Source organism: Mytilus edulis, chromosome 13 (genome assembly GCF_963676685.1).
Source record: "Mytilus edulis chromosome 13, xbMytEdul2.2, whole genome shotgun sequence".
Classification (NCBI taxonomy): domain Eukaryota; kingdom Metazoa; phylum Mollusca; class Bivalvia; order Mytilida; family Mytilidae; genus Mytilus; species Mytilus edulis.
In genome coordinates, this window is record NC_092356.1 from 24,626,488 (window position 1) to 24,652,641 (window position 26,154).

The window sequence follows — 26,154 nt, forward strand, 5'->3', positions numbered from 1 at the left end:
TTGATAGATACCCATGTCGTCGACTTGATATCTAATTGTTCTGCTTAACTATGTAATAGATAAATTGAAACCTTATGCAAATGGTGTTTATAAGATAGAACAATTCGTTATTGAGAAGAAAATTGTCATTTTCTTTGTTTCTATTAACTTTTAAATTTTTTGTTACTATAGTAAACATTACAGTAAGCATTTATCGCCTTCTCTAACAAAGAGTTTCGATTATTTTGTTCTGTTTCAACCGGGTTTCCGCCTGTGTATAGTAAACATATCCAAGTCCAAATTCAATGAAATTGATGGTGTTGTTGTTATTGATTTTGGTAGGCGACTTACTTATGTAGTAATTGCGCCTTAAATTCATATAACATAAGTATTATGTATATATACTTTCAGTCCTTAATTTATTTTTAGTATTACGTTTTGGCGAAATTGATGTAACAAATTCAACAGAAAAGTACAATACAATAGTTTGTATTATCTGATGGTGAAGAAAACATTTGGATTTCAACTTTCAGTTAACTTTCCACTATTATCAATATAATACGGACTTTACATATTTCCCTCTAAATTATAACAAATTGAGGATTTGGGTAAAACAGAGAATAAATAGTATTACATTACAATGTTTCTAAAAAAAGACTTGAAATTGAATGAAAAGCTGCTCCACATGTGGTCAATTCTTCAAACATTGAACTATATAAAAATTTTGCCACAACTTATTTTTTTTAACATCACTGCTTCTCACGTTTTGAATCGAAATGAAGTGAAACATTTGACAATTTTATAAAAAAAAATCAAAGACTCCATTTGCTGTGTTGCACACATTGTTTCTTATACTGCATAGAGAATGTTCATCGGTTTCTACAATTAAGTAAATAAAAAAGTTAACAAATGAAATCTGTTTGAGGGACTACCAATAATGTTGAAATAGACAATTCAGGGGGTGTCGTTTTTGCTGTGTTACTTTTTTTTTGTACATTGATTATGCTGTTAGTTTTTCGTTTGAATTGTTTTAAATTTGTGATTTCGAGGCCTTTTAAAGCTGACTATACGGTCTTGGCTTTGCACATTGTTGTACGCCGTACGGTGACATATAGCTGCAAAAACTTGTGATATTTGGTCTCTATTGAAGAGTTGTCCCATTGGCAATCATACCATATCTTCCTCTTTGTTTTTATTTCAGTTGTCTTTCGATTTTTTAAAGAATATTATTACAAAAATACTGTATTGCGCGTTAATTATATTAATATGTATGTATACATGTACAGTAAAATTTCAATTCGGTATACAATTTTCAATTTATACTTTTATATATTAAAATCAAACAATCAACACGAATTTTCAATTGTTATAGTGGAACATACCAAAACACAATACAACCTCAGACGTGATAGACAGTTTTTTTTTTTTTTTTTGACATAAAATTTGAATCAAGGTGTACATGAACTGATCGAATTAACAGAAAATCTGCCATGGGTGACCTTTTAAAAGATAAGCAGTTAAGCGCGGATTTGGATCTGGATAAAGGCAGCTTTGTATAAAGAACCAACAATTGTTTGATATGTTTGCTGGTCGATATGCATCAAAAGGCGGATTTCCCCAGTAAATGGATTTGAAGTAACCTTCAGAATTTGGACATCTCCCTGTCAGCATTTCCATAACAGTGCACCCTAAACTCCTAAAAAATAAATATATTTTTTTTAACAAAACCCATATTTGTTCTGTATATTTTACATTTCTAGCTATGAGTTCATAGCTAAATTTTATACATAAATTTGTTAAACCATTTTTACCCCTTCTCCTTCGTTATTATTGCCAGATTTATATAACATAAAAAACAGACTCCATTTTAAAAGAGTAAAATCCATTTTATTCCTTTTTATAATCTTTTTCAATGTTTACTATAAATGAAAACAGATTTCATTAAGAAATACACAACTTTAACAATAGTTCATGCTTTTATTCTCATACTTGATAAAACTTACAATAAATGTTCGGGAAATTTCCCAAAATATATGAAAGTTTAAAATATTTGTGGTAAAAATGTATATGACAACTATTAATTTGGGAAATGTCCCGAAATCATTTTCAACATTAATTTTATGACATATATATCTTGGCAAAGCGTTTTAACAAACAGATCTGAACACACATTTTCGGGAAATATCCTGACAAAAATAAGTAAGTACAAAATGCATAACACAGATGTCTTCAAATATTTCGGGATTTATCCCGAAAAATCAAATGTATATATGCTAAATCTCTTGACTAATAATTTCTTTTCAAATTTCGGGGAAAATCCCGAAAATATAAAACTTATATCAGGCACACACTTGATGCATTGATTTTTTGTACCCACTTCGGGAAAAATCCCGAAATAAAATCTACAAGCAAATATTATGCATTTTGAGTTTTTTTTACCAAAATCCCGAAATAAAATCGACAAGCAAAAATTATGCATTTTAATTTCTTGAAATAGATTGGGAAAAATCCTGAAAAAACAAAATCTTTAAGATTTTATAACACAGAATTTTGATACATTATTACATTTTTATGTAAACTGTTTCTAACATTTGTTGAATTATTAAAATTCATAAAAAATATGTCTAACTTAAAAAAAAATTATTGTAATTATAACCATACTTTTCATTATAGTTCAGAAACCAGAACAGGGCGCAGCTTTATACGACCGCAGAGGTTGAACCCTGAACGGTTGGGGCAAGTATAGACACAACATTCAAGCTGGATTCAGCTCTAAATTTGGATTGTGATTAAATAGTTGACACAGCATAGGTTTCTGACACAGAATGAATGTGGTTTTATAAACTTAAAATTTGTTTTTTGCCTTTGAACAATTCACTATGCTGTTGAATATTAATCCTCTCAAAAAAATGTTTGAAGAATTTTTTTTTTCATTTATGAAATCTGAAATGAGTTAAATTGAAACCCCCCCCCCCTCAATTTTTTTTTCACATCCCACTTTCCCTTATTCCAAAGCTGATCTCAATTCAAATTACTAATGGAGTTTGCCACAATAACTACTCATTTAAATACATCATAAAATATTAAAATGTAAAAAAATGGTAACGATTGTTTTAATTTATCAGTTGGTAGTAAAAGTGAATATACATTGTATATTGTATAAAACAATGCTTTAAGTTGATTCACTACTATTCTGGACAAAGAAAGGTAACTTCAATTGAAAATTTCTTGCTATTGCACAATATTGTGTAATTAGATATTTCTTGCTATTGCACAATTATGTGCAATTGAAAATACTTGCTATTGCACAATACTGTGCAATTGACGATTTCTTGCTATTGCGCAATACTGTGCAATTGAAAATTTCTTGCTATTGCACAACACTGTGCAATTGAGGATTTCTTGCTTTTACTGAATTCTGTGCAATTGAAACTTTCTTGCTGTTGCACAATACTTAATATAATAATTTTGGACCCTGATTTGGACCAACTTGAAAACTGGGCCCATAATCAAAAATCTAAGTACATTTTTAGATTCAGCATATCAAAGAACCCCAAGGATTCAATTTTTGTTAAAATCAAACTAAGTTTAATTTTGGACCCTTTGGACCTTAATAAAATTATGTAGACCAATTTGAAAACGGGACCAAAAATTAAGAATCTACATACACAGTTAGATTCGGCATATCAAAGAACCCCAATTATTCAGTTTTTGATGAAAGTTTAATTTTGGACCCTTTGGGCCCCTTATTCCTTAAATGTTTGGGCCCAAACTCCCAAAATCAATCCCAACATTTTATAAACCTTGTGTTTAAATTTCATAGATTTCTATTTATTTATACTAAAGTTATGGTGCGAAAACCAAGGAAAATTTCTTTGATGTGGGAAGACCTTCAATTGATTTCTGAACAATTTGTTTTTAATAATATTTCGTTTAAATACTGAAACCACTCGGCCACCGAGGCCCCAAACTAATAAATGAAAAAAATGCATAGCCAGCTTGATTTCCCATGCACCTCTACTATATGGTTGGTAAACTATATCATCAAACTATCCATCAGTTTAGAGTATTATCAAATGTGTTATTTATGAAGCGGCAAAACTTGAGAACCAACATTTTTGCCCATATATGTATTGGTACATTTTAGTTAGTCAAATGTTGTTAATTAGAGAAGATGCAAATTTCTCTCCCTTTACCTTTCTGAATCCCCTTTTTGAATTTCCACAATATGAGATTGGTAAAAATTCTGGATTAGGACGAGAATAAGGAATATTAGTGTGTGAGAGTAAACCAATATGGGATGTTACTTTAATTTATTATTATTTACATGTTAAAAGTTGGAAATTTTGAATTATTTTGATATAAAATCAATTGCTATTTTCAGTTATGTACCATAAATGTTCATAATATTATTGTTTTGGAAGAAAACAAGTGTATGTTACTATAGTATATTTAAACTTCAGTGTTTTGTTTTTCTTAAAAAAAAATACATCCTCGAAATGTTAAAAAAAATCAAAAGTCACGGTTATTAATCAATCTAACAACTAAAACGTCAAAGATGATATAGCAGAGAATCCGAAAAAAGGGAGAATGGTTATATTTTGTAATGAGATTGTGTGAACGGTTTCGAAGACAGCAATACGTTAATTGAAGGAAACTCATTGTATTACAATATCACTTGATTGATTTCTTTAACTCTTTATTTTAAACAATAGTTTGTATAGGTGTTTTATTGAATTCAAAAAGATGTTTAAATAAGTACTCTTGTAAAAACTCTTTAAAAGGACCAAAGCATATTTATCAAAACTTGTCAGTTGCCTATAATCCTGATCGACCCATTATTAGGTAAACTACCTATTAAATTATTATTGTATTTGTACTATTTGACATGGGTGTATTATTTGCAACTAAAAATTAGACAAGCAATATCTAATAAAATCAATTAAATACCATATCTAGATATAGGAATTTTTTTTTTTTACAAACATGTATGTAAAGCTTTTGTATATTTTTATTAAACATCTAATATCAATTGTGCTATAATGCATGTATTTACCATATGTCAACAGGAGCACCATAAGAATTTGGAGAATTGGGAAACAAATTGGTGCCTGCAAGGTTAACTTCTGGAGCCACGTGGGAAGGTGTTCCTGCTCTTGTTTGTAGTCCATAATTTCCTTCATGTATAAGATAAAGCATATTTGTGATACCGAAATCTCCTATCTTTACTATGCCCGCTGAATTTAACAGTAAGTTGTCGGCTGTAAAGTTATATGATGAGTCTTTAGAAATTCTTTTGATGAAAATATAACATACATGAAAAATAATATCATAACTTTACTCTTTACTATACTAGCTGTCTACATTTGTAATGTCATGATAGAAAGAACAGGTTAGCGAAGCATACTCGGTCAAAATATTTTCTTCAATATATTCTTAGCTTGATAATTAAAACTAATTTATCAATTACAAATTTCAGAAAAAAATGTAATAGATCATGCCGTACCACCAATCCTAATTACTGAGCTGACAATACCGCCATGGACTAACAATCTGTATGTAACAGAAGCGAAATCCAATTGATGCTAAACATTCACATAAAACGTTGAACATTTTGTATGTCCAAAGTTGTTTGCTTGAATTACTTTTATCTAGAATTATGCAAAACTATGATGTTTAGCTACTCAATTCGTGAAAAGCCTAATGGACCAATAAATAGACATCAATAATAGGCCAATTCTCCTTAAGTCAACTTCGCCAATGGTCCGAGCTTTTAAGCTGTTATTAATAATGATTTCTACATTAATCAATGAAGGATTTAAAGACCTGATGTAGTATAATTTGTCAAACGCTAAGCACTGAGTAATATTAAGTTAATGATATACTCCGAAACTTGCAGTTCGACAGCATAAAAATTGTATGAGGGCTAAGAAACCTGGTTAAGGGGGTTCGCGGGTCTAAATCATTTATATAGGATTTCTCTATATTTTTCTATAAATGAACTTTATCTTATAGTTAATAGAAAATTAAAATAAAAAAGTGGGGTCACCGTTCACTTGCGCTCACAATCTGCCTTCGAAAGAAGCATACATTTTTGTAAAGGTGGTTGAAGTAATAGGAGAAATATAGGTAATATCGAAATAAAAAAAGAAATTTATTACAGAAATCGCTCAAAATTTACAATAATTTAGTTTAAGTACAGCTTATATGGAAATTATATTAAAAAATATATGTCACCGATGAGTTAAAAAAGATATTTCAATTTTAAAGCCAAAAAAGGGCATTTTTCCACCAAAGGGAGATAATTTGGAACTTTTTCAATGATGTACACATTTTAAATGTTATCTGGGGCCAACACGAATTGATTGTTTCGAATGATTTTTGTACCATATGATAAAGTAACAACTACAAAAGGTAATAAATAAAATTTGTAGTGAAAAACAAATGTTTAATTTTTTCTGAAATGTTTATACCCTCGAGCCTCCTTAACAGGTTGTAAATTTCGAAGCCAATTTTTAATGACTTTTCCACTTCACTTCCAAACTTTCAAAGCAAACGAAATATCAAGTACTGTAATGCGTGAGTGGCCATATAAGACAATCACCTCAATAAAGATGCATTGCTTATACGTAGAACGTTTACAAAAGAATCCATGCTCAGATTTATTGGTTGCTTTTGATACTAATCAATCAATTAATCATTGAACAATATAGTTAAAAAAAAACGGTATTTACTTTTAATTCTCTTTATAGTCTAGTGTATTGTAATCAGACTAGATATTAATTCATTGTTAATTTTATAGTCTAGTTTATTGTAATCAGACTAGATATTAATTCACTGTAAATTTTATAGTCGAGTGTATTGTACATTTTGTAATCAGACTAGATATTAATTCACTGTAAATTTTATAGTCGAGTGTATTGTACATTTTGTAATCAGACTAGATAGTAATTTACTGTAAATTTTATAGTCTAGTGTATTGTAATCAGACTAGATATTAATTCATTGTAAATTTTATAGTCTAGTGTATTGTACATTTTGTAATCAGACTAGATATTAATTCATTGTAAATTTTATAGCCCAGTGTATTGTAATCAGACTAGATATTAATTCACTGTACATTTTATAGTCTAGTTTATTGTAATCAGACTAGATATTAATTCATTGTAAATTTTATAGCCCAGTGTATTGTAATCAGACTAGATATTAATTCACTGTACATTTTATAGTCTAGTTTATTGTAATCAGACTAGATAATAATTTATTGTAAATTTTATAGTCTAGTGTATTGTAATCAGACTAGAAATTAATTTATTGTAAATTTTATAGTCTAGTGTATTGTAATCAGACTAGATAATAATTTATTGTACATTTTATAGTCTAGTGTATTGTAATCAGACTAGATAATAATTTATTGTAAATTTTATAGTCTAGTGTATTGTAATCAGACTAGATATTAATTTATTGTAAATTTTATAGTCTAGTGTATTGTAATCAGACTAGATATTAATTTATTGTAAATTTTATAGTCTAGTGTATTGTAATCAGACTAGAAATTAATTTATTGTAAATTTTATAGTCTAGTGTATTGTAATCAGACTAGATATTAATTTATTGTAAATTTTATAGTCTAGTGTATTGTAATCAGACTAGATATTAATTTATTGTAAATTTTATAGTCTAGTGTATTGTAATCAGACTAGAAATTAATTTATTGTAAATTTTATAGTCTAGTGTATTGTAATCAGACTAGAAATTAATTTATTGTAAATTTTATAGTCTAGTGTATTGTAATCAGACTAGATATTAATTTATTGTAAATTTTATAGTCTAGTGTATTGTAATCAGACTAGAAATTAATTTATTGTAAATTTTATAGTCTAGTGTATTGTAATCAGACTAGATATTAATTCACTGTACATTTTATAGTCTAGTTTATTGTAATCAGACTAGATATTAATTCATTGTAAATTTTATAGCCCAGTGTATTGTAATCAGACTAGATATTAATTCACTGTACATTTTATAGTCTAGTTTATTGTAATCAGACTAGATAATAATTTATTGTAAATTTTATAGTCTAGTGTATTGTAATCAGACTAGAAATTAATTTATTGTAAATTTTATAGTCTAGTGTATTGTAATCAGACTAGATAATAATTTATTGTACATTTTATAGTCTAGTGTATTGTAATCAGACTAGATAATAATTTATTGTAAATTTTATAGTCTAGTGTATTGTAATCAGACTAGATATTAATTTATTGTAAATTTTATAGTCTAGTGTATTGTAATCAGACTAGATATTAATTTATTGTAAATTTTATAGTCTAGTGTATTGTAATCAGACTAGAAATTAATTTATTGTAAATTTTATAGTCTAGTGTATTGTAATCAGACTAGATATTAATTTATTGTAAATTTTATAGTCTAGTGTATTGTAATCAGACTAGATATTAATTTATTGTAAATTTTATAGTCTAGTGTATTGTAATCAGACTAGAAATTAATTTATTGTAAATTTTATAGTCTAGTGTATTGTAATCAGACTAGAAATTAATTTATTGTAAATTTTATAGTCTAGTGTATTGTAATCAGACTAGATATTAATTTATTGTAAATTTTATAGTCTAGTGTATTGTAATCAGACTAGAAATTAATTTATTGTAAATTTTATAGTCTAGTGTATTGTAATCAGACTAGATATTAATTCATCGTAAATTTAGGTTATGATGATTGTTTGATATTCTACCTGACAAGTTTGCTGTGTGGATTTTTTTAAATAAAAAATAGAAAATCAAATTATATGTTTTGAAATCGACACGTGAAAAGACACGCTGAATATCAAAGAAGGGGAGTTTTAAAAGCAATTTTTTGACTTACTTGTACTAACCTTTAATATCCCTATGGACAATTGGTTTTGGAATATGTGAATGGAGGAAAACAAGTCCGTTTAAGACTTGTCCCGTTATATACTTCACATCCAACTCCTTCAAAACCTTTCCATTTATTATTCCTTTAATAGATCCCTGTTAAATATATTAAATAGAACACATGATATAAAATGACAGCAGTGAAGGATATAATTATTTATTTTTTCATTGACTTTTTACATTTACAAACTTTCGTGTATTAAAAGATACATCAATAACAAAATAGTTTGTTTAATAAAAACAAGTCTTAGAGCGACACGCCGAAATATCTCGCCTTCTTTACTAATCATTGATAGGATGTTGATGGTCCTAAGTATAAATTTACTACAGCTATCACACAAACTTAACATGATCCAAGAAAATGAGGTCAGGTCATATAAATCAAAAATGAAATACATGTTCACCTTACCATCAATCAATACACCAAATATACTTGACGTATTGCTTATAGTTTTTAAGAAACATCCTTAAACAAGAAAACTAAACATTGACCAATGAACCATGAAAATGAGGTCAAGGTCAAATGAACTATGCCAGGCAAACATGTACAGCTTACAATCTTCCTTTCAACAAATAAAGTTGACCTATTGCTCTTAGTTTAAGAAAAACAGACAAAAACACAAACACTTAACACTGAGCAATGAACCATGAAAATGAGGCTAAGGTCAGATGACACTGCTAGCAAGACATGTACACCTTGCAATCATTCCATTCACTAACTATTATAGACCTATTTCAAACAATATAAAAAAAATCAAAACACAAAAACTTAACTTTAACCACTGAACCATGAAGGTAAATTCAAGGTCAGATGAAACCTTCCAGTTGAACATATACACCTTACAATCCTTCCATACACCAAATATACTAGACCTTTTGCCTATAGTGTCTGTGATATAGACTTGACACCAAAACTTAACCTTGGTCACTGATCTATGAAATGAGGTCGAGGTCAAGTGAAAAATGTTTTACAAACATAAAGACCTTGCAAGGAAGGCACATACCAAATATAGTTATTCTATTAGACGTATTCGAAAAGTCAATACAACTGTTTGCGCTCGTGTTGGATAGAAGATGATTACAAAATGATGTGGGTCATCTCCAAAATTTAAAAAAATATTACCTGTACGACCACTAAAATACATTATTTATAGTGAGCAAGACATGATCAATCGAGCATTTTAAAGAACCAAAATTAATAACGTGGTACATTTGTATATTGCAGATAATCATAACTATACATGTAATTGTAATTATTTGACTTAAGAATGCAAAGTATTATAAAAAAAGAAATAGGGCAACATTTTACCTTGTACGGTAAATGAAGTTTTATTTTTTCTCAGAATCAACAAATTCTTGCAAAAATAAAGGAACAAGGGTTTTGGCACTTGATCTCCAAATTGAAACAAATTATCGTTTTCTTTCATTCTGGTACAATTTTTAAAAAAAGGAAAAAAAAAGGAAAGGAAAATAAAAAGTATTTTGGAAAACGCAACTCCCTTTATCCAAAAGAAGATTTATTTTTAAATGCACATTTTGGGTTTTATTTTCCAATTGCATAATAACATAGCATTGTATAATTAGGTAGCATTTTCTTTAATGTTTGCCGAAAATCTAGCACACAATTCAACTGTTTGTTCAACTTCCTACTTTATTTGGCCTTTTTAACTTTTTTTGGATTTGAGCGTCACTGATGAGTCTTTTGAAGACGAAACGCGCGTCTGGCGTATATACTAAATTTCGTCCTGGTATCTATGATGAGTTTATTTTTAGTTCGTTCCTTTGCTGTCTCCATAAAGTTCCAAACGACCCTGACTGTCTCTAAACGTCTTATTCCGTTGACACTCACACTTCTTTTATTTATTTATTTTTTTGACATGTTTTTCCTTGGCGTTCTATTTCTTAACTGATATCTTTTATGTAGTTTAACGATGGTCAATTGATTTATGAACTTGAACATAAATTGAGATTTTCATAAGGGTATAGTTACAAGATCCCCTCGAACTTTGTTGGCGAGAGGATGAAACCCATTGGAATTAGAAACGCAGACAAATGTTATTGAATTGCATTAATGAAAACCCGTTATAGAGTATAAATTTTTAGCTACGGAAAACAATGTCAAATTTACCTAGTAAGCGTGTCAAATATCAACTGAAGCACAGTTTGTCTTTATCTTCCTTTCGATATCGTTCAAAAGTTTTATTTCTAAAATCAATGATTAGAAAAGCTTATACCGTTTGATTGTGATATATAGAAACAAAAATCATAAACACCTATTCTGGTCTTATAAAAGATGACCTGAAAAAAGGGAGGGGGTGGTATTTTGTGTTTCTATAATTTGTGTTCTGACATTTCCTTTTTACTTACCTTTATTTATTTATTTGGTGTGTTTACTAACAGTTTGCGCATTCAAATTAAAACTAACGTCAATCACTGAATAAGAGGCTGCTGGTGTGTTACAGGTTCCTACATAATATTGCGGGGCTAGATATTTTCATAAGCGCGCAACCCTCCCCTTATCCTCGGACAGTGGCGAAATTTGGAACAGTGACTCATAAGTACATACTATAGAAATCGGTTGAAAACGGCATGACGTCATTGACAGGAAGCGTTAAAAAAATTAACACAAATATAAAAGACACAAAGAACCAATATTAGAGTACTTGAAGTTACTGTTCACTCAAAGTAATAACTACGGCTTCCGATTGTATAAAGGGACATTGTAGTATTCATTAGTTGTTGATGACTCTGAGCTAGCTTTAAATAAATACGAGTTTTACCTTATGAAATGTGATTCAATTTTTATAATTATTCAGATCATGATTGTCAATCTAAGATCACCGATAAAAAAATCAGAGATCATAGATTAGCAATTTGAGATCAGGATTGTCAATTCGATATCATGGATTACCAATCCGAGATCACAGAGGTTTCTTTTTGTCTGTGTCCCTTTATGTCTTTCTTATATGAACGACAAAACACTTTTCCCTTATTTTTACACGATGTTAAAACATGACTAATATTAATTTATCTAAAAATGTATTCATTGAACTCTTTCTCGTTCTTAAAAATACTAATTTGATCTTCACTTGCGTACTTTAATCACAGATACAATAGACCACTTTCGAGTTCATTCGTCACCGAAAAAAAACCTCGTCAATTATGCGCGCCTTTATGACGTCGTTTACCAGATAGAGGGGATCGCCTGTATCCCAGAACTATTAACGTTCATCCAGCGTCTAAGTGATCGTCATTGTGCAGGATAAACTAGAAATAATGTTTGTTTTGTAAGTTCTTAATTACAACTCCCTAATGACAGCAGTGCTGATTGTCAATTATTAGAATGTAATTTGCCGAATATTTTGTACAATGTTACATAATAGTTTTCCCGGCCTTTCGCTCAACATTTGAACGGAAATGAGGATGCCCCTCAACTCACGAATGATGTTCACTAAAACCAGAGTTTTTGACGGAAATGCATCGAACTCGAAAGTTGTCTATTGTTTAAGACTTATCTCAGCGGTATCAAAAAACGTAACACAAATATTTAGTATTCGTACTTATATTGTATTCTTCGTCCATCCAACACGACCGCCAGCATTAGAGTCGACTTTTCTAATACGTCTATTACTCATAATAAGAGAGAAATTAATATTGCAATACATTAACGTTGCAAGGAACCAGTTTACCAAATATAGTTTTTTAATTGAAAAAAATCATGTAGTAACTGAACCATGAAAATGAGGTCAAGGACAGTTGACATGTGACAGAAGGCAACTTCGTAACATGAGGCATATATATACAAAGTATGAAGCATCCAGGTCTTCCACTTTCTAAAATAGAAAGTTTTTAGGAAGTAAACTAACAGCAGGCGCTGCCGCTGTAGTCACTATAACCGCCGAATTCGCCGGATTACTATCCATATGTCGAGCTATCTGCGAAAAAAAAACTATACTTAGAAAAAAATAATGATCACTTTATTTTGGCGAACACAGATCATATATAGGTGTGGTTATACTTATGAATTGAGCATTATTGTTTTAACTGATTGATTGATTGTTGGTAATTTACACCCTTTTCATGGGAGTAAGAACTTTCAACCTCATTGTTTAGAAGCTTACTTGGTGGAGTAGACAAATTAAACAACTAGGCCACCGAAGTGCTTATTTTTTGGTAATTTCTTCGTAAGTTGTACGGCAATCACCAATACTTGGTTGTAATTTTGTTTTCATTATGTATGTTGTATTTCCCATTTAAGGTGTTATGAGTCTATTCAAAACTTACTTAAACATTCAATTGGTTAAACTCGGGTAATTTTAAGGATTGACATGTTGTACAGAATTTGTTGTATTATCAAATACAGTTAGTTAATCTCTACATGTAATTAACTGTTTACTGGGTGCATGTGATTGTTCATTGAATGGCACTTCGTTTACAACGTAAACTTTTTAAAATTGCCGACATGCGTGCATGTAAACAAAAATTGTACGATTACCTATCAAATAACCATCCATAACATACGAAATGCCTTCGGTGTGAGAAAATATGGATCATCGTCTCAACAGTAAGCATAATCCATATCGTCTGATCAGTCAAAATCGGTCCCGTTCAAACAGGAAAATATGTGGGCAAATTGATGTACAAAAAATACTGTGAAAGTACTTTTATTCGCGAGTATCAATGTTCTTGGAATAAGCAAAACTTAAATATGCGTGCATTTGATTTTTTGGAAAGAAAGCAACAAAACCGAGTGAATAATTCAAACAAATTAGAATAAAAAAATCCTTTTTTAAATGAGCTGATTCATCTCTGCTCACAAATTGTATCGATTGAAGGATTTTGAAAATAAAACATTCTAATTGTTGCACACGTGTTATCAGAAGTGGTGTGATCAGATGTGCCACAGATTAACGATCATCAAAGGTGGTAATTGAATATAAACATTTCATTCTAAGAAAAAATGTGCATGGAAAATGTTTCAAATGTACCTCAATTAAAACTTACAAGTGAAATAATGCTTATGAAATTAGAAAGCAATCCAAATGTACATTTATCATTTTTATTCGTGGGATAATTATAAAGATATAAAAAAAAAACACTTTGTACTATCTTATATCTTCAACTGGAGTCTGACTTTTAGTTTCAATAATATGTGTTCAAAAATATAGTAAAACCTACATGGGATCTGTTTTTAACTAGATTTGAGCAACAGTTGTTATATGTTGTTAAACACTTAAATTCGCCGATAAAGCCATCCACGAAAACCACGACAATTGGTACCCTACCAATAAAAATACTCTTACAAGATCATAAAACTACCTCAAAGTCAATTAGTACAACTAATGAATAAATCATATTTTAACGATTTAAATGCTAAAGAATTTACATCCAACGATTAAACTGTTTATATCGCAATATGTGTATATCTAGGAAGAGAAACTACATGTAACAACACAATAGCAAAAAATGAAAAGACATACAAATACCATTAACTACCACAAATGAGTATAACTACTTTGTACTTATTTCTATGCAACCAAATGAAAGATAGGATGTGATAGCATGCGATAGCATGCGATGAAGAGCACAAAGCAACCAAAATGGCGAAATAAGCATAAAAGATAGACATATCCTCATATCACCACATATAAAGAAGATTGACCAACACGAACCAGACCAAATTTTAGGCTAAGTGGTAATCTCATGAGGTCCGGACGAGTTTGCAGATCCTGTTGCCCGTGTGAATCCAACATGTTACGCAGGGTTAGTACACAATTTCGTATAATACTCCAATTTGAAGACGTGACAATAAAAGACAAGAGATATCGATGACGACAACACTGGCCTTTCGACGTTTATAAGTGAGAATTTCTGAAGATAAATCCAAAACCAGTGCATCAAATCGGCACACTACTTTTATAAAGTGTGTACTTTAGTCCTATAGTTTCGTTCTCAACCGACCCCCATTGACGACGTCTAGATGTTCCTCAAGATATGAGGCAGACCTCACTTTATCTTTAGTATTCTTTATCTAAGTTTTGATTGGATTGGAAAGATTCATTCAGCATAGTTTCTAAACGTTTAATTATTTAGTGCAAGGACATAATTTATATGAGACGTGTAATTAAAGATACTCCTTGAAAAACTTATGTATGGAGTATGTCTAATATTAATTAGAGATACATGTAAACATAATAGACAGACATATTTTTTTCTAAAAGGAATACAAATTGTTTGTTTTAAAAACAAATTTTCCAAATGTACAAAATGTAAAACATGACGTGTTCAGATTTTATATTGACTAAGATTATGTCAATAAAATTAAACTTAGGATTGTTACATTTTAGGTAGATTCGTGGTATACCGAAATTGGATTGTACTATCGCAGTATACAATCAGTCTATTTATATGTCCAATTTCTGCAAATTTGTAGACAGATGTGCAATTTTATTGGTTACATTGTTTATGTATATGAAGAAAACTTGCTGTTTTATTGCATTATCCAAATTATTCAAACAATTACCACACATTTATGTTTTAGAATCATTTCTTCAACTGAGCCATTTAAGGGGAGATAACTCTTTTAGTAAAAAAATATACTGATCTGATAGGGCATTCTCAATTTTAATTTTTAGCAAGAAAACAAGTTCGATGACACCATTTTTTTTTTATCTTCTGAAAACATATTATAAAACCTTCTTTCTCACAATTTATTCTCATAGATTTCTTTTTATCCACAAATACATGCTTTTGCATGATCATTCTAAGCAAATTTAGACAAATCATAACGACTCATAGATCGAAAACTATTACGGTGACCCATCCTTTTTTATTTTATTTTTGAAAAGAGCATAGAAAAATCTTCATTTAAGGAGAGTATACAAAAATTCTATCTCGGTTAAACTTATACCTATGATCAACCTATGCATTGAATAACGCATAGCAGGTGTTGGTTTGATGATATTTATTGCAACCGTCATTTACGGTAAATGTATGACTGCAATTACTAAAAAAAAGATCTGGCATTTACGAAATAGAACTAAAACACCTACCATGTCCATAAATTCCATAACCAGATGCCAATGGGTATCAGTTTTAAACAAATCAAAAACTTGGATTATATTTATATGCGACAACTCGTTGAGTAAGTTGAATTCCCGAAACAACGTTTTATCTACCTGAAGAAGAAAATAAAAATAGAACAAGACCGTTGTCATGTTTTGAAATTCCAAAATATCAACATTTTTATTACAAGATTAAAGTTTACCATCATCTTATATTTCTAATTTCAATTGAAAATTCATGCGTTTAATAACAAACACTGAAATGTAATTAAATTAAAAGTTTTGAAAATGGATAAGCTTTCAATGAATATTCAAATAAAGTTTATATTCACTTAAAACAAATACTACTTTCATTTTTGAATTATAGCTATTTTCATAACGTTTACTAATTCTAAGACATATTTGAACACGTAATTCATAATACTGCTTAAATTCAAATAGTAGGAATCAATATCAACGAAATCATTAAAGTTTGTATGTATTTTTGCTCAAAATGTAACAGATAAATCCGTTCTTTCCAGGTATTAGCAGACATACAAGTATTTTATCAGCAGGCTCAAAAACTCTTCCTTGGCATCTTTATCATACTATATTTTCATCCTATTCTGAACAGTTTTTATGTATTTTCTACGCAATTTGACAAGCAGTTTTCTTTAAATCTAGATACTTTTTCTGGAAGATTTTTGTCAGTGTGTTCAGTTAGTCACTTTTCCGTAGTCAATTTCGAAGGTCCCCCTACAGTATAACCAAAACCAACTCAAAGGGGACCCGAATGTTGATATACTGGTCTGCACTACGATAATAACTGGACATAATTAACACTGATAAAGACTGGATGAACATGTGTTTTCCGTCTAGCAATAAATGTGGGAATAGTTCGAAATTGAATGAAAGTGATGCCACCTGAATATATTACACATTGAATAGCAAAGTCGCTGAAGACATTAACATACATTGATATCCTGAAATGCGTTAAGCGTGGGTACTTCAAAAGGTCAGATGCCTTTGATTAAAATAAAACTACTCCCCCTCTTATACACAAGCAAACCAACCATAACTAAAAAAACAAAATGAAAAAATAGCCCTTTCTATTCCATTTCGCAGCGACTTAATTTCGCTATATTCCTAATTATTTTATGTAGTTTAATAAGGAAAGATCCAAATCTTACAAATTAGCGACAATTTATAATTTCGCGTTATATTTTACTGTCGAATGACGCGAAAAAAAAATATCTCGCGAAAACTAGTTGGTTTTCAGTATTGGCTTATATGACATTTTTATCAGTCCTGTTCTGTGTTAGTAAATCAATGATATGGGCACAGTATATCGCACAGCTTCCTTGTCATCAAAATAAAACAATTTAAAAAGAGAAGAATCAACATTTTAAATCTGTTTACATTGATATTTTTGTCGCTAGAAATAATATTTGTGAACTACTATTGATACAACTTCATTTGTTGTAGATTCCGGCATCTTTGAATTCAATTAAGTTACTCTTATTTATGTCTTAAAAAATAAGTGTTACTTTTGATACACACCCCTTCTTCTCTGTAGTAAGGCCCGTCATAGAGATGGTTGATCTTTAGAATTATCGAAAAATGAAACAAAATATAGTTATTAATATAAATGAACAGTAGAATAATCTATGAAACTAAATCATAATTATAATACTTTACCAACAAATGAATTCAGAACAAAAGGACACATATTTATATATATATATAAAACGTCTGAATAGTAGTCAACGATTTTCCCAACGAGGGCGCTGGATCGTTACGAGTGACGATACATGTACACAATAAATAAATTATATAAACGCCTAAAAAAGTGTACACAACAACTCCAAATACAAAGAAATGTAATTATTTAGAAATATTTCGGATAACAGATATCCTTCGTCAGTCAGATTCTGATGTTAAATGAATCACCTTCAAGTCTTCTTAGATTAAACTTTTACTAAATCTTGAAATTTATACAATAAAAAAGTCAAACCGAACATCAGTTAAGACGCTTGCATCATTCTAAAAAAATTGTTAAACATGACATAGGTTATATGGCTTATTACAACAGAGCTCACATATATGCTTTAAATACAAATAATAATGTGCGATTTAAACCAGCACAATTCTAAAACTTTATCGGGAACGACAATTATGATGGTATAACATGTATAAGCATGATAACGTCTGTAAAATTACCAAATAGACAGCACTGAAGGATCTAAATTTTAAAATATTTGAAATTGACAGAGTAAAGTAGCTACAGATCTCAATCGACTGACCATTAAAATCATTGACCACAACTCTGCTTGGTTTAAGGAGGATAGACTTGCTCGGGTATTCTAGGTGCTAATGATAATGTTGTCCCAGGCAGATAACCTTGGCCGTATTTGGCACATTTTTTTTTAGAACTTCTGGTCCTCAATGCTTTTCAAATTTGTACTTGTTTTGGCTCTCGAACTTTTTAATCTGAGCGTCACTGATCAGTCGTATGTAGACGAAAGGCGCGTTTGGCGTATTGAATTATAAGCCTAAAACTCTTTTATAGCTAGTATGTGTGTCTTTCACTGTCCTGTATGTTCTCTAATTTATTTGTATTGTAGTCCTGTCGCGTAAATATCCTGTACAAAAGCAGGAAAATGGCAAATGTTATCGTATACTTTGTTTCTGTGTGTGTTGCATTGTCTATTGTTATTGTTCACTTCAGTGCTGCTGTTGTTTCGTTGTCGAAATATGCTATATCATATTGATTATTTGCGTAATTATCTGTCCTGAACGTTCATTAATTTACTTGTACTGTATTCCTGTTATGTTATGGTGTCATTTATGTGTTATGTTTAACATTGTTATAACAGCTGGAGGTTTGACTAGCCACAAAACCAGGTTCAACCATCTATTTTTTTCTTAACATGTCTTGTATGTGTCGCATTTCAGTGTTGTGTCGTGGTTCTCCTCTTATATTTAATGTTTGTTCAACAGTTTTAGTTTGCAACCTATATTTGTTTCTTCTCAATTTATTTATGAATTTCGAACAGGAGTATACTAATGTTGCCTTTATCTATTACGTAGGTCCATGTAGCTCTCTAATTGTGTCGGTTCTTATACATCATTGGCTTTCAAATATTTGGATTTAGAAAAGCGCCTCGAACGTATTTAATTTATGAAGTGGTGGTTTAATTTCGTCTGCATAAATACCATTGTTTTTCATGGTTTTTAACTTCGAATCATCTTTACATACGTTCCCCAAGGGTGACTGGGGGATAGAAATATGGTCACTTGGTCTTCTTCCGACCGGCAGTAAAACGCTTGCCGAATTGGGGCGTCCGTTGGCTGTGTGGGATGTATCAAGTTCGCAGTCACGTCCGGTCAGATTAAGGACGATAAATCCGATGCCTCGTGTAAAGAGAGTGCAACGCTCTTTGCACGTTAAGTACCCTTTCAACAACTCTTTGGGGGTCCGTAGGTGACCTGTTGCAAGGCTACATTTCTGTCCCTATCCAATATACCCTCATTTTCCAGTGGCAGTCCAAATTTCCCTATCATCCCGATCGGTCTCTTTTATGACAAGACCTACCTATTGTATTTATTGTAATAAAATCAACGGTACCAATTTTGTTGCACCAGATGCGCATTTCGACAAAATATGTCTCTTCAGTGATGCTCGTGGCCAAAATATTTGAAATCCAAAGCTTATATAAAAGATGAAGAGCTATAATCCAAAAGGTCCAAAAAGTATAGTCAAATTCGTGAAAGGAATCAGAGCTTTGCATGAGGGAGATACATTCCTTAATTTATAATAATTTCTAATATTTTGTAACAGCAAATTTAAATAACACAAAAAATCCGTATTTTCATGCCAGTACCGAAGTACTGGCTACTGGGCTGGTGATACCCTCGGGGACTAATAGTCCACCAGCAGAGGCATCGACCCAGTGGTAGTAATAAAATCAACGGTACCAATTTTGTTGCACCAGATGCGCATTTCGACAAAATATGTCTCTTCAGTGATGCTCGTGGCCAAAATATTTGAAATCCAAAGCTTATATAAAAGATGAAGAGCTATAATCCAAAAGGTCCAAAAAGTATAGTCAAATTCGTGAAAGGAATCAGAGCTTTGCATGAGGGAGATACATTCCTTAATTTATAATAATTTCTAATATTTTGTAACAGCAAATTTAAATAACACAAAAAATCCGTATTTTCATGCCAGTACCGAAGTACTGGCTACTGGGCTGGTGATACCCTCGGGGACTAATAGTCCACCAGCAGAGGCATCGACCCAGTGGTAGTAATAAAATCAACGGTACCAATTTTGTTGCACCAGATGCGCATTTCGACAAAATATGTCTCTTCAGTGATGCTCGTGGCCAAAATATTTGAAATCCAAAGCTTATATAAAAGATGAAGAGCTATAATCCAAAAGGTCCAAAAAGTATAGTCAAATTCGTGAAAGGAATCAGAGCTTTGCATGAGGGAGATACATTCCTTAATTTATAATAATTTCTAATATTTTGTAACAGCAAATTTAAATAACACAAAAAATCCGTATTTTCATGCCAGTACCGAAGTACTGGCTACTGGGCTGGTGATACCCTCGGGGACTAATAGTCCACCAGCAGAGGCATCGACCCAGTGGTAGTAATAAAATCAACGGTACCAATTTTGTTGCACCAGATGCGCATTTGTAAACTTGTTCTCGTCCTGAATATGCATGAAATATTTGCCACTGGACGTTAAGCAACCAACAATCAATCAATCAAGCTTTACATACGTCACCGTTAGGTTTCTAGAAGAAACAATTAGGCTTAATTTGGCAATCAATAGTATAAAGATCAATTTCTTCACAGTTGTAGCAGCATTTACTTGTTCTTGTTTATCTTTGCATGTAGAGGAAAGGTTATGTATCTCCTGAATAGTGTTTGTTTGTTATTCTCGAAACATATTCAATGATTTGTATCGTTTTGGTCTATTTCTTGTATTTTTTCCTCAAATATATCAACGCTCCTGTCCTATTAATACAACATTAAATGTCTATTGTTTTGTTTATGACACCTATCAATACAATAGCTCGTTACAAATTAGAATCTGATTGCTAAAATGTCAAAAAGGTGTGACACATATGTTTGAAGCTAATTCAATTACTAACTATGAAAACATAGATTTTAATTAAGATGCTCATTCTTGTGTTCTGTTGAAAAACACAAAAGACTACAAAATTAATAGTGTTATTTTGATAATTTTGGGAATATGCAGGGAAATTTTCGCTAGCTACTGCGAACATATATATCGATATACGTTAGTATGATACATTATTAACAATACAAGCTGTACTAGAGATTAAAAAGCCTACCAACTCTGACTGCGACATTTGTTTCCTTTCTTCACGTTTTATTGCATAATATTGTTTTTTAACATTATCAAAGGCTAAATAAACTTCTCCAAATCCTCCCTTTCCAATCAATTTGCGAAGGGTATATCCATATATGGTGTCTGCAAAACAAAGCAATGTATAGTGCAAAAAGCTAAAAATAAAATCAGCAGATCTACATTCAGACTAAAAATTCTGAGCTACAAATATATTTTTAATTGGTGATATTTTATTGTAAAAAATCAAGACTTTCTAGATGCACCGAAATTTACCCAAAGGAACTAATTTTAAATAAATCAAATATAAAAGATAATAACTGTTCTTTCCTATGTTAATATATTTTAGTTTTACACAGGAAACTCTACACTTAGGACAAAAAGGGACCATTTTTCTGTCCCTATTGTTAACTTCCTTTTTTTCGATAAATATGTTCCTTTGGTATCATCTTACGGTGCTTATGTTTCGCAACTGATTCGCTTTGCCCGTATGTGTATCGTCTTTTTTTTTTGGATTTCAATGAATGCAATCTATGTATTACTGGTAAATCATAAAGTCAAGGAATTCGTTACCACAAGTTACTCAAATCATTCACAAAATTCTTTTGAATACATACAAATATTTGGTTTGTACGTTTGTATGTACATGTTCTTTTGGGAAACATGGTTCAAACAATAAAGTCTGGAATTTTATTATTCTTATTGACATTTCATAATGCTGATAATAAGATGCACAGTTTTCTCTGCTTTTAAAACCTTCTCTTTGCATCCGTCCTTGTTTTCTTATTACAATAAACTTTCTATAAACTAATTTGTTTCACTAATTTGTAATGCTCAAAATTATTAGTGGTACTGAGTTGAACGAAAACAGACAAATAGTATAAAATAGTGTACGTTAGTGTAACATATGTATTAAACAACTACTGAACTTATACAAGGTATTATTGATAGAGGAGGGATTTACAGAACCTGACAGGTAACTGCAACCGGAATCTTCATGTGACTTATACTATGGTATTGACATCGGATTCGGATTCAACCTGTCAATTTATTTTTTTTTGGATTAGTAAACTTAATTATATTGAAAACGATAAGTGTCCTGTGATTGTGTTTTTTAAAACAACACCATTGTCATATATGAGTAATATCTGAAGCTGAATTATTCTTTGATTCGTCGTTTTTACGTCATGTCCGTTAACAGATTGTGCCTCGTTATTTAAGTAGTACGTCTGGTGTATTGAATTATAAGCCTGGTACCTTTTGATAGCTTCCTGTCATGTAAAGTTTCCATTTTAATATTATATTCAACATTGCCATAAAAGCGGGAGGTTTGGCTAGCCACAAAATCAGGTTAAACCCACCATTTCTTTTTTAAAATGTTCTGTACCAAATCAGGAAAATGGCAATTGTTATATTATAGTTCGTTTCTGTGTGTTGCATTTTACTGTTTCTGTTGTGTCGTTTTTTCCTCTTATATTTTTTTATATCAGTTTTAGTTTGTAAATAGACTTGTTTTTTCTCTCAATCGGTTTATGAATTTTAAACAAAACTTTTAGGAATTTTTTGGTCATCAATGCTCTCCAAGTTCGTACTTTATTTGTCCCTTTTAACATGTTCTGATCCGAGCGTCACTTATGGTTCCTTTGTAGACGAAACGCGCGTCTGGCGTAAATATAAAATTTCAATCCTGGTATCTATGATGATTTTTTTTTTACACTGTCATTTTGTCATTGCACAACGTCATGCTTTCTCTGACTGTTAATGACTATAACATCACATCGAATCCATATACTGTTGGATGTGTTCTGGTTTATACTTGAGTCTTAGATACTTGATTTTTGTATAAGTTGTTATTAGCTTTGAACTAGCTGTCAACAACTGCGAGTTCGGTCAGTTCTGTAAAAAGTAGGGGTTTTATTATTGTATGGATACAACAAAGGATGTATACATACCATGCCGGTCCGGTGTTTTGTTATTTGTTTTTTCTACTTCATCCGATGAGTGAAGCCTTTGTTATTCCATTATAAAGGCCGTACGGTGATATATAGTTGTAGACTTCTTTTATATTATATTTGGTCTCTGGTAGAGAGTTGTCGCAGTTGCAATTATCCCACATCTTCTAGCTTTTATATATAGTTTTTTCTGTTACGAATTTAACAAATGAATAATTTGTGTATTGCTCTGTTACTAATTATACCCCTAAACACATCATTCTATTTCACAAGTTTGAACACCGTTCAAAATATGCATATAACTGTTACTCTTTGAATTGTATGTTATCATCTTTCAGGTGAATGATGCTGTAATGCAACAATTTATATTTTTTCGAATCATGCACTATAAAAAGGGTATGATTGTCAATATCATAACACTCTCCGACAGAGACCAACTAACATAGAAGTTAAAACTAAAGATCACCGTACGGTCTTTAACAATGCACAAAATCCATACTGCAAAGTCAACTCTGCAGGTTCCGCAATGACAAATGTAAACCAGTTCTAACGAGAAAACAAACGGCTTCATTTATGTACGAAGTTATGAATGAAAAAACAATAGAATAAACAGCAACACATGAGAATTACTAAATTACAGGTTCCTGCGTTGGCACATGTTGCTTGTTTATGTTTTACATATTTGTTTTTCGCTCATTTTTTGTTCATAAATTAGTTAGTTTTCTCGTTTGAATTGTTTGACACCGTCATTTAGGGGTCTTTTATAGCTGACTATCCAGTATGGGCTTTACTCATTGTTTAAGGCCGTACGGTTACATATAGTTGTTAATTTCTTTGTCATTTTGGTCTCTTGTTGAAAGTTGTCGCATAGGCAATCATACCACATCTTGTTTTTATACATATAGAAAGAAACAGATTAAAACTTGTTTTAAAAAACCAAAAAACCCATCCCTCTCTCTTTACTTTGGACAGTGGTGAAACAGTACAAAATAAGAACAAACTATAAACATCTTACGCATCAAATCATTACAATGTAGATATATATCTGACAAAAAACACAGACTGGTGGCAGGGTTTTATACATTCACATGAAAGACACTAATTACATACATTGTATATGTAAGTATTCATAGTTACTGACAATCAGTTTCAAAGCAAATAACAACTCTTAAAAAATCTTTCATCTTTGACTAACAAATCCATCAGTATACATCCATCATAAATATATAGAATATATAGTGAACATTAAGACGCCATTAAAAGTCAGAGAAAAACATGACCCTTTGCAATACTAAGATACAGGTGTCGACATAGTGTAGAGCCATGGATGTGCATATGTTTATACTGTCATATAATATTAATATAGCTATGCCTTTTTTCAATTGTCTGATTTGTCAATATACTATAAATGATGAATACGATCACATAATAAAGTACCTGTATTATCAATCCGTGGAACAAATGGTGTTTGCGTAGGCAAAATTGGTTCTAAAAACGGTTGATAAGGTGTTGAATGTACAGACGCTGCTGATGGTTGATACATATTAAAAAATGTTAAGGTTGTCTTGTTTGTTTTTTAACAAATGTCCTTCAAAATAAAACATTAGTCATATTAATTTTTATTTTTTACACAACTAATGTATTTGTATTATTTGCTTTTAAACTATAGTGCAAATTGGACTTTATGTGAGATGAAACGATAGATTTAAAATTGATTGTAATAAAAAAAATATATATATATTGATTTCTTGCAAAATAAGTGTCTGACAAGCAACTAGTTGTCATTTTCTCACTAAAAAAACAAGAACCTTCATGTTACTTCATTAAGTCCAATGAAAGAAATTATACCTAGAGATCTGCAATATTTTTTATTAATTTGGTGTGATATATATACAGTACAAGAATCATATATCCATGATATGTACTAACTTATGAAAAATTACCTTGTACAATGCGCAAACATAGATATCGACATATTGTGTAATCGTAAATGTACATGTAATGTGTATAATAATAACATTTAGTTAGGTTTTGATTTATTAATAACAAATTTAAATCTATATATGTGTACTTACCTGGATTTCCAGGTATTTAGAAACGCATATAACACTTCTGAGATTTAGGATTCGTATTATTAGAGCTTTTTGTCATTTTGACGAAAGGTACAACATTGTACAAAAGAACGTAAAGAGAGCATGTCTTGCATTTCAACAACAAAACTTTGATTTATCAGGTACAGTTGAGTTTTACTTGAGATGGTTCACTCAGGTACACAGTTTAAATCGCTAATTATTTGTCAGGTATCTATTGTCCATGTCAATCAATACAGTTAAACGTTTACCTGTGAGGAAGATCTGAAACCTCTTTCCCAAGTTAGTTTATTTTGGTACTTTCTGGTGGAATGAAACAAGTGTACTGCGCAATCTGGTAAAGTTTTTAATTTTCTAAAAAATAAAATATATTTGAATTTGATCTATCTAGGTAGGACATGCAATGCCTCAATACTATCCAAGATGCACAGTTTGTCTGTACTCGGGGTATATCTAAGTTAAAATGCAGCCATTTCAAATGAAGGGTCAACATGAACCATAAGTAGATAAATGTAATATATAAAATATAAATGCAAACCTTAAGCTCAAGCAGTCAGTCCTTGCAGAAAATACGATTTTGCTTTCACCGGATGTTAATGTAGATATCTCGGTTGAGTGCACTGTTCAAATATGATATACAGATCCCGGGCTAGTTCCCAATATTTCCGATAATCACAATAATTACGTTGGGACCCTTGCGAAATGCCAATAACACATCTCAGGTTTTGGATTCGTTTGTATTATGATACGAAAAATATGGTTGGCAATTAAA

General features: G+C 30.8%; 1 protein-coding gene across 4 annotated transcripts; it reads right to left on the reverse strand.

Annotated features, from left to right (window-relative positions):
• Positions 1-1,285: 1,285 nt before the first annotated feature.
• On the reverse strand, positions 1,286-26,052 carry LOC139500998 (serine/threonine-protein kinase DDB_G0283821-like). Of its 4 annotated transcripts, XM_071289937.1 has the most exons (9): positions 25,921-26,052; positions 25,634-25,736; positions 24,730-24,880; positions 21,327-21,466; positions 17,516-17,557; positions 15,965-16,090; positions 8,873-9,008; positions 5,036-5,240; positions 1,286-1,675 (listed from the first exon to the last, which is right to left on the reverse strand). In XM_071289937.1, exons 3-9 carry the CDS (start codon positions 24,833-24,835, stop codon positions 1,453-1,455), a joined length of 978 nt encoding a protein of 325 aa, XP_071146038.1. In that variant the 5' UTR covers positions 24,836-24,880; positions 25,634-25,736; positions 25,921-26,052; the 3' UTR covers positions 1,286-1,452. The 4 variants fall into 4 exon arrangements, with proteins under 4 accessions (XP_071146038.1, XP_071146041.1, XP_071146037.1 ...); XM_071289940.1 differs by lacking the exon at positions 25,634-25,736 and having other exon boundaries at positions 5,036-5,156; positions 25,921-26,050; XM_071289936.1 differs by lacking the exon at positions 25,634-25,736 and having other exon boundaries at positions 25,921-26,050.
• Positions 26,053-26,154: the final 102 nt, after the last annotated feature.